This window comes from Calidris pugnax, unplaced genomic scaffold (genome assembly GCF_001431845.1).
Source record: "Calidris pugnax isolate Ruff unplaced genomic scaffold, ASM143184v1 scaffold171, whole genome shotgun sequence".
In the NCBI taxonomy this organism is placed as follows: Eukaryota; Metazoa; Chordata; class Aves; order Charadriiformes; family Scolopacidae; genus Calidris; species Calidris pugnax.
In genome coordinates, this window is record NW_015091064.1 from 352,264 (window position 1) to 363,154 (window position 10,891).

Genomic DNA, 10,891 nt, shown 5'->3' on the forward strand with positions numbered 1-10,891 from the left:
TTAAAATACAAAAGTGTTAAATACACTTGGCAATGCTATCTTAATTGTATACGTGATGATGACAAAGCATATATGAAAAAGAATTACATATAGAGATCCCTTTAAGAATGGAAATGCCACCATGGGCTGATTTCAGAACTAATTTCTGAAACACACAAATAAGCAAAGTGAATTTCCTCCTTAAATTCAGGTGAAATATTAAATGCCAGTTAGATTAGGTTAGATTTATAGGGTCATTGAAGATACTTATCAGTTTGTTACCAGGAGCACTCAGTTTAATTACACAATTAAGTTTTAGATTGTTTTCATTATGTACAGAAAGCTTATTACAATTCCAATTTAACTGGCCATCTTTAGAAATACTATTAGATTCTAATTCATTTTCACACTGATGCCAAAACCCCACCATCCTCCAACACAAAGAAACACAGAAAAAGCTGCAAGCTATATGGATTACTTGTAAATACATTTGTAAAAATTATTAATAATACAATTCAGAGACCAGGTGAGAATCAAGCAATAAATCCTTTATAATTTTTTAAAAAACAAGAAAACATGCCAAAAACAAGGCTATTGAGCAAAATCTTGTTTAGGTATTCTGTATTTTAAACATGATTCATATAAAATGTTGATTTTCATGAAGCTGCACCAATATTTCTAAAAATACTACTATATTCTTAAAGTTATAAATTATTCATATCAAAAGGGTAAATCCAAAGACTTACATGTATATCTCTTAATATATTTATATTTATTTATAAATCCAAAGATATAGCAACTATGTGATGTGAGTCTAGTTTTATTATTTTCCAGAGGATCTCGTAGACTTGAATAAGGATGAAACTATAAAAACTGTTAAGAAGATACTCTCATAAAATTTCAAATTTATGGAATGATATTACCTTTGAATTTTGATGGTTTGTTCTGTTTTCAAAAGTTGGTGTTCTTTATTATTCTCTGCCTGTGATTCCTTTACAAGAATTGGGAAGAAAAACAAAATCCGAGTCTAAGCATCGTTGGTTGGACTAGATGATCTTAAAGGTCCCTTCCAACCTAGACAATTCTATGATTCTATGATTCTATCATTGATCCAGAACTGAGTTTTGTAGCCAGGAATGTCACTTCTTGATATTTCTCTTTAAAATCATTTTTCAACTGCAAAATTCCAGAATTTATAGATCACCAGAAAAAAAAAAAACCCTTATTATATACTAACAAATTCTATGAAAAAAAAGTTAGCGCCTTTGCTGAAGTAAACACATTCCACTAAGATGAGTGGTTCCAGCCTAATTGCTGTGATTACTACTGTCAATCTGCCTCAGGTATGTGAAAATATGTTTGGGACAATCTACAGGTAGGAAACTGTTAAACATTTAAGTCACTGTTATATCTTGCTTCTCTTTATGGAAAAATGAGTTGCTACAAAACCACAAAGCTGTTGCTCAGGCACAGAGATGAGGAAACACAATCTGTTCCTGGCTTAAACCAAGGCTAAAAAGTGCACTTTGAAATTTCACTGCTAGAGAGTGACTGCTGCTAAGCTGCTGGCTTTGATTTTGTCCTCCTACCTCCATTTCTCTCACTGCCTTTTCCTACAACCAGTTTAAGCCATAGTCTGCCAGTTCCGCAGAGGAGGTAGCAAGTCGTCTTTCTACTCTCAGATTTGCATTAGCTATAGGTTCGTATTGCAGAGAGAGTGCTATGGCCATGAGTAGGCATCCATAACTCCGTTATCAGCTCATCTTGCCAAGTGACAGCTGAACCTACGGCAGTTTAGGAGAAATTAGTTGACCTATTAGTCTTCCCATAGGAACACAATTCCCTGCAGAGGAACATTTGCTTCAGGCTGTGTGTGCATCTAGCCCTAGTCTTTCTGTGATAGTGGTTTAATGCTTAATCCCAGTAATACTGCAGTTTTCTGACAGCCTGTCCAATGAGAGCTCTAGTAAGAAAGCCATTTTTGCAGTTAGCTGCTATAGTGTAACAAGCATTACAAATTACAAATAGGTTAGATCAGATAGATACTTATTTCAGCTAGAAGAGCTGTTGTGTGACGGGAATTTTACTTACAAGTGTGGCTCAGGTTGTAATGGATGACTGAAAGGCAAAAGTTTCGAGCAAAGCCAGTACTAGGAACATGAACATATTAAGCATAGGTGTTATTTTCTAAAGCACTAAGCACTGAGCTAGCACCACTTCTACAGAAATCAATAGAAGCTTTCTTTGAAGTTTGGTGAAAGTATAATGAGCCATTATTTCAGTCCTTTGAAAAATCTTACTTTTAGTGCTGATGTGTCTCTTGCATACATATATGCTGAACCACAGATGTGTTTTAAAAAAATGACTATAACGTCTTCTTGAAATCACCAGGCTACAGCACCATCTGTTACAAAAGACTGTACTTTTTTATACTAATAACCAGAAAGGTATGTAAAAAAGAGTAATTTTAGGACACTAGATGTAATTCCTTCGATTGCAGCAACTGCAGATCTTGAAGGAATGTACAAGATTTTTTGTCAGATCTGTTTTGTTTCAGTAAGGTGGTTTTAATTGTATCTATCCATAATTATCACAGTTCTGTAACCTTTTAATTGTGACATGGTGAATTCCTTAAAGGTATGGCCAAATTAGTGGATCTGCACATTTTTAAAGTGAAGATGGTATTCACTCATTCACTGTCACAGAAATTATTTCACTGATCCTTTTTCACAGTTTTCTGGAAGAGGAATACATCTGAGCTTTGGAAATTTCTGGATGAAATTTCTGCAAATTTGTGCTTTTGATGAATGTCGGATTTCATTGTCATTTCATTTTCTCATATGTAATGGGGATTCAGATTGAGAATGTTTTCAGTGTACTTTATAAATATCTTCTGAAAGTTTTGTTGTTTTTTTTTTTAAATAGTGATATACAATATAAAATATTTTATCCTAAAATAACAATCTAACAATCAGAATTTTAGAATATGGGAAAGTCAAAATACGTGCATTTTTAATTCAACTATTTTGGAATTTCAGAGTTTAAAAACCACTTCGGTTTAGTACAAGTAATTCTATGCAAAAAGATTGTTGAAGAAGACTCTGTCTTCATAATTAAAGGATTTAATTTTGTATGCCTCCTAGTACATTCTCTGTATGTGGGCTCAGATATTTTTCTCAGTGCAACCATAACAACTCTGGTTGCTCTTATCATTATCTCCACACCTTACTTGAAGTTTTATTATGCTAAAAATGGAATTTTCAAAGAAGATTATTTTTGACCCAGCTGGTCCCATATTAAGGCTTTTACCAAACTCTGTGTTTTGGTAACTACATTGGATGCATTAAGGAACCTTTCTCCTGTCACTCTGGTATGATTTAACAGCTTGTAAATAGCTACTGCATAAAAAAGCTGTGTTCCAAACTGTCTGTTGATGGTATAATTTTTTTCCTTACCCTCACTGTATTTTAAATGCTGGTTTTTTTAGAAAGTATCTGTTGAATTCTATAACATAAGTATAGTGAGAAATAGTGTCCGTGTTCCCACTTAGAAGTAATAAAACTTTACAGCCCATCTTAGAGTAAATGTATGTATATTTCTATAAAGTAGCTGACAGAGGAGCAGGGAAAATGTGTAGTTAAAGCAGTAGAGTGTAATGGTATTGTCTGCTTTCCAGTTGCTTTCTGGAAAATAAACAAGCAAAATCATGTATGTGCCAATTTTGTATTCGTTTAGAAGAGCAGACCGGTATTTATTTCTGTATTTTGGTTAATCAAAAACACTAGAGTTTCTGCTTAACAGAACATAGCTGAGTCCAGAACAAATGAATATATTGCATATAAGTGCTGTGGTTAAAGAAAAAGTGAAGGTTTTCTTCAGGCAAGACAATAATTAACCACAATGTAGCCAGGCATCAGCTGAATTTTTGAAACTGTAAGCTTTATGATGCATTGAGAACAGCACTAGAGTTATAAAGGTAAGCTCCATTAAAAGCAATATACACTATGTCATCTTGCTGTGTTCCCTTACATGAGCAGCATCACTGAATCTCGTTTGTTTCTTGAAAACTTTATTTGCCAAGGAAGTAAAGTAAATCTTAGGAAAAGGAATACTGATGGAAAAGGTTGGTAACTGACCACCCCAATTATATATATAAAAATTTATATATGTATGAATTGTTGTTGATCTCAGAATGTAACATCTCAACTGCAATCATTATTAGTAATTATGATTTTAAAGAATTTTTACTAAAACATAAAAAAAAGTGGAATTCCTATTTCATAGACAATCCCACATCAGAGTAACTTTAAAAGTTTGTATGTCTCGAAAAAAATCCATAGGTACTACATTAGACAGCTATGACAGAATTCCAGCAAATTCAACCTCCCAGATAAAGCATTTCAATAAGTTTATAGTCCAGTAACCACAAAAATCTATTGCACGTCCAGATTTATTTAGAAGCATTTGGACTGCAGTGTCCCTGAAGCAGCCAAACTTCCTTGCAGCTTCAACTTACCTGGGAGACCCACAACATCAGAAGTCCTCTAATCTGGTGGGCGTGTTCCCTTCCTTCGGGATTCATAAGGCTCTGTGTGGCCAAAGACTCCCACACATAGAAGGCAACTCAAGAGTAGAAGTCATCTTTTTCTTCCTTACAGCTATTTCCTAAGCAGCTTGTGGCCGGGCTGTGATGTAGCCTATTACCCACCAAGTCTTTGTGCTTCCAACCAGGTCATAGGCCAGTGACTACACACGAAACGGTCCCCCTTTGTTTGTTGCCCAGGCTCTGTCTTTCATTATACAGATATTCGAGGTATATTTATGCCCTCCTCTCCGAGTGAAAATAAGAAAGACCCTCCTGTAGTCTTTCCCATGCATTCATTCTCCAGTTTTAGTATTTACTCAGCTCTTGACTTGGGTGTCTAACACCCATGAACAAAGTTTAAAGCGCTTCTTGTTAAAATAGCAGATCTGTTCACACATTCCCTCCTTCTCAGGGAGTCATTGTAACTGATGATCATAAAAGCTGGTTTTTAAATTAATTGGCCTGTCATTGAGCATATTTGTAAGGTCTCTTCTCATTGTTAGACAGAATCCTATATCGGTCTTTGTTTCAGGGTACCGAAGCAAGCTGTCGCTTGTCCTCTCCCTCTTGTAAAAACTGATAGAAGATAAACATGAAAGAAACCTCTCTGTTTTTTTCCATTAAGAGGTAATTGACGCAAGTCTTCAGAACTAATTACCTTCTGCGGATTCCAAGATGTGTGCTTGTCATGGAAGATACTAACTGATGTGGGTTGCAATAAAAAAAGAAAAGAAAGTACCAAGTACCCCAAGCCTCATAGTATTAGTTAACTTTAGGATCATGCCAAGATGGAAGTGTCTAGAGTTTTGTAGATGGGAGTGAAAGATAAACTATTAACCAGATGATGTGACCTTGTAAGAGGGCTGAAATCTTGCCCTAGGATAAAGGTAAGGACTTAATTTCCTTCTGAAGCCTGTAGTAAAAGGGTACTTACACACTGTCACTGACACCTCCTGCTCCTAGATGCAGGCCCTCTTTTTCCATCATTTAGCCCTACCCAGCCTTCTTACTCCCCTCCAGGAATCTCAGTCCCTGCAGTTCGTGCACAGCTTTCAACTTTGTATCAGCAATTTCCTGAGGAGAGGCAGAAATTTCATTAGCAAGAAAGAAAAGCTGTGGCCTGCTTTTAACCTTCCCCTTCTGCTTTTGGAGCAAAGAGGCTTGCTCACTCTCATATGAGCTACTCTGGTGAAGAGGACCCAGTGGGAGGCACGGCCAAGACAGGCAGAGAGTATGTGTGCTCTGGACTGCTCAAGACTGGTATTGCCAGTATGTGAGATAATACCATTATGCACTGATTAGCACTAATATTGCATGATACTTGCCTACATTTACAGTGTAGTGCTAGCACGATAGTGTCATGCTGGCCACCACAAGTCTGCCCAAAGAAGCAGCTAGAACACCGATTGGTCATACAGAATAGCTCCAGTGGAACCTGCCATCAGGAGAGAGGGAGCTCCAGGATCCTGAGTTGGTCTGCTAAATGAGGAGGATAGATCAAAGCTGAATTATTTCTGGGAAATCTCTATGTCTATGGGAAGGATACTGAGTGTAAATGTGTAGTTATTTTAACTATTAAACCCTCTCAAGATCTGGGAGGACACATACCAGCATCAAAGACAGATCAGTGCCATGCTTGTGAATAAGAACAGGAGGTCTAAGAGATTCCTTTCATGAAAGAGTCAGATAATCTGTTCTTCCCCTGTTTGGGCAGTCATATTTTCAACTTAGAATCATATAATCATTTAGGTTGGAAAAGAACTTCAAGATCATTGAGTGCAACTGTTAACCTAGCTCTGCCAACCACTAAACCCTGTGCCTATGCACCATGTCTACCTGTAATTTAAATACCTCCAGGGATGGTGAGTCAACCACTTCCCTGGGCAGTCTGTTCCAATGCTTGACAACTCTTTCAGTGAATAATTTTTTAGTAATATCTAACCTAGCCTCCCCTGGCACAACTTGAGGCCATTCCTTCTTGTCCTTGGGAGAAGAGACTGACTTCCACCTCACTACAACCTCCTTTCAGGTAGTTGTAGAGAGTGATAAGGTCTCCCTTCAGCCTCCTTTGCTCCAGGCTAAACAACCCCAGTTCCCTCATCCACTTCTCATAAGACTTCTGCTCTAGACCCTTTTTAGTTATATTCAGTTTAATGATCTTTTAATGAGTTAAAGGCATATGCATTGAGATACCGATACCTGAACAATTACACAGATAAGAGTTTTGTAACTGTCTTTTATTACAAATAATTATTCTACAGATAATTCCACCATTGTTTGGAAATTATTACATAATTGATCTAGGATGTACACAACAATTTTTGAAGCGATTGCAGTTCAGATATGAGGCCTTCCTTCTAACAGCTAAAGTCATTATACTTTGACTCCTCAGGCTTAAACTTCCAGTCTACATCCCCATAATGTTCAGAATCACCGAGGTTAGAACTGGAAGAACTTTCACATCTTGTCTGGAGCAGTGCAAGCCAAAGAGGGTCACTATTCCACATTTGCTACCAATTTGAATTTTCATATGTATATGAGCTATGTAAACTCATGTGGCTATTAGGGTATAGCCATATGATGGGAAAATATTTTAATACATATCTTAAGGATGATAACCTTGTAGATTCCCATCTACTTCTAATTGCAATCCTCAAGAGTTTTGTGATAAGCTAGTAGTAGACCTAAGCCCAGAAAAATCTCATTTCCAATCAGTAAGGAAGATTTTTTAACCTGTTGAAGGGTACAGAATGCTTATTCCAAAGGCAAGAACAAAAAGGGATAGTGCTCTGTACTAGTGTTAGGGTGGAGATGGAGGTCCTTATCACAGAGCTGTCTGAGAACTTGTTCAAAGTCATTAAGCAAATGCCATAAGCAAGCTTTTCAATTTATATGGCAAAACCCAGACTAATTCTGTTGTAAAGAAAAAGCCATTAGTGTTTTGTAAGTATAAACCTTATATATCTATTTGTAATGGTTTTCACAGTAAAAATGCAGCATATTATGTTTTTCTCTGGTATTTGTCTGCAAATAATTTCCAAACCAGTTCAGATAATTGCAAATATTGAATATTTGTAAAATACTCCGGGCTAATTATTTGTGAAAAGTTCATTTTAGTATTCGCCATTTGTGGCTGAGTAATTAGATGCTTACCCATTGGGGGAATCTAATTTAATATGTCTTAAAAATTGCTTTGCTGAGTCAGAGCTCAGTTAGTGTAACCTTTTTAATTGGAAAATAATGGAGAATAAGTTATGGCTGGTGCTTAATGCCACCTTATAATTACTGAATAAAATGTAGGGATATTTAAATGTCCTTCTAATTGAATATCAATCACTGAAATAATTTTAAATGCCAAATAATATGATCTTTGAACACCAATGAGCAAAATAATTTATTCAGAAATAATACAAATCTCTGTCATTGTTGAGCTGATTCTAATACTAATCTGTACTAATAAATTAATTTAATTCCCAACCCTTTCAAAACCCTTTATAAAATGTCATATCTGTAACTCAGAAATGCTTATTTTAGTATAACTTTAAATATTTTTTGTTAATAGTGGAATGAGGTTACCTTTACAATTACTAAATGCAGAGCTTTTATAGTATATTAAAAATCTTTAAAAAACAATTAAAAGGACAATTTTCAACTTAAGCAAGTTTATTAATATTTTCATTCTTGTGTTAGAACCATTTTGGGAATTTAAAGAAACTATCCAGATAGAGAAAAAATTCATGTAAACAAACGTCTAAGCATGGGACAACGTTACATTTTATGAAATATTAATGAGAGCAAAGTAAAATTTCCTTGGCAGAAAAAAGAAAAATCAAAGATTTCATAAAGCACAGGGGTATCATTTTTAAATGGCTGCAAAGGTGAGTTGAGGAAAGGTTAGAGACAGGATCTGCTCTCTACTCATCCTGAAGGCAATGGCCTTTTGCCATTAACTGTGATTGTCATCATTCTGTTTCATATTAAATCATCAGCAGAAACTTTTTCATGTGCCTTCAGCATCCATCATATACCCAAGTTAGCTAGCCTTAAAAACACATGTAAAGAAGAATATTAACTGACTTTTTACTGAAAAGCTTATTCAGAAGTTTAAACAGAACTTCTACATTTTGGTAATAAAACAGAATATTTTTTTTTTCTAACATGAAAGGTCATCAAAGAATTGGTGTATATGTAGCAAGTGTCAGTGCTAACTAATGAGTGATAGTTATTAGTTCTTATCATTAAATTACATTAACTAACATTGCGCTGCACTGGCATGTCATCCAAGTTTACAAATGAAAAAATGTTGCCAAATAAAAATATCTGTCTACCAAGCTTAAATCAGACGGAGAGGTCAAGTAGACAGATAGCTTTTTTATAATTGGATTGCAATCACTAAACATTTATGCATTTTTACCAGCACGTTTGCTGGAAATGAAGTCAGAAGTCATTAATGGGTAAGGTCTAAGTTTCCCAAAAAATTTGAAATATTCAGATTTGGCTTTCTTTGTTCTGTGTTGCATTTTGTAAGGGATGGTTTCCAAGAATTTAGTCTTCATTTTCTGGAAGATTGACTCAAAAGATAGAGGACCTCCAGTTAATATCTGGCTGACAGATCTGATACTGACCTGCATTTGGAATTTTTTGACAATTTTAAAATGTAATAATGTAAAGCAGTACCAGTGTTGCCAGCTGAATGTCTTGCCACACAGAAAAATGCATATTGTTTTTATATGATAAATGATGGTAATTATTGTTCTCTCAAAAATCATGCTTTTTTTATTCCAGTCTAAAACATATATGTGCAGCTGGCAAGGGGATACCCTGTGTTTCACAGTTGACTTTGCTCTGGGATTTACCTGTTTCGACAGTAAAACAAAGGTAAGAGAAAAAGAAAAGAAAACATAACTCTGTTTTGTTTTACTATTATTGATGATATCATTAACCATATTTTTTTATGTTGATCAGTAAAGGTAATTTTTTATGTTGATGTCAATTATTTCTTCCTCAAATGTACTGTACATTTTATTTATACAGCACTACTGAAATGTAGTCAGTTTGGGACTAGAAAGGGTCAATTATACTCGTGCCTTAGCATGTAAAGATAAATTTTGGAGACAGATATAAAAAAGTAATTTCCTTTTCAAGTAATAAAAGCAAAGGAAAGTTATATTTAGCAGAGAACTTGGTTTCTTAGTCATGAAGAAACGTTAAGATTTTTAAAAATCATCAGTCATGAAAAAAATTAAGTGTCACCTGATTCTATTTGTTTTGAAGCTATGGATATAAAATAGGATTCATTATTCTTCCATCATAAGAAATTTAGGCCATGTCTAAAATAAACAGAACAAGGGCAAATGCATTTCAAAGTCGTAATCTATAAGATTAAATTCACTTATCTTGCAGAACAGAGTGGCTATATATAAAGTGCCTACAGGGAATGGTTTATGATACATGCCAACTTCCAAGCTCTCCTTATAATTCTACTATTTTATATATAATTTAAAGTGATACTTTAATTTAAATTATTCTAAAGGGATTTATATATTTGTTTGCCAGTATAAGTAAACATACATACAAAAATATTTCTGCCTTAATAGAGCTGTCTTCTGAAATACAGTCTTCAACTCCAAACTGAAAGGATTATTTTAATATATATTAAAGAACTTCAGTCAGTCATTCTGAGTTAAGAGGAAATGCACTGCATTTTGAAACACTGACTTGGGATCTAGTTTTTGTGTATTGGTATTTGGAGGGGTTTGGGCCAACATAGAATCATAGAATCATAGAATCATTGAGGTTGGAAGAGACCCTTGGGATCATCGAGTCCAACCATCTACCCTACTCTACAAAGTCCTCCCCTACACCATATCCCTCAGTACCGCATCTAAACGTCCCTTAAACACAGCCAGGGACGGTGACTCAACCACCTCCCTGGGCAGCCTGTTCCAATGCCCAACCACTCTCTCTGTGAAGAATTCCTTCCTAATGTTCAATCTAAACCTACCCTGTTGGAGCTTGAAGCCGTTCCCTCTCGTTCTATTGTTAATTACCTGTGAGAAGAGACCAGCACCAACCTCTCTACAGTGTCCTTTCAAGTAGTTGTAGAGAGTGATGAGGTCTCCCCTCAGCCTCCTCTTCCTCATACTGAACAGCCCCAGCTCCTTCAGCCGCTCTTCGTATGATTTGTCTTCTAGGCCCTTCACTAGTTTCGTTGCCCTCCTCTGCACTCGCTCCAGCACCTCGATATCTCTCTTGTATTGAGGTGCCCAAAACTGGACACAATACTCGAGGTGTGGCCTCACCAGTGCCGAGTACAGGGGCATAATC

General features: G+C 35.7%; 1 protein-coding gene across 1 annotated transcript in view; it reads left to right on the top strand.

The window, feature by feature from the left end:
- The window catches only part of SNTG2 (syntrophin, gamma 2), a 191,425-nt gene that overhangs the window by 167,704 nt on the left and 12,830 nt on the right, over positions 1–10,891 (top strand). The window contains exon 15 of the mRNA XM_014956761.1: positions 9,350–9,442. Within this exon, the coding sequence (XP_014812247.1) occupies positions 9,350–9,442 (93 nt within the window). The remainder of the gene's footprint in view (positions 1–9,349; positions 9,443–10,891) is intronic.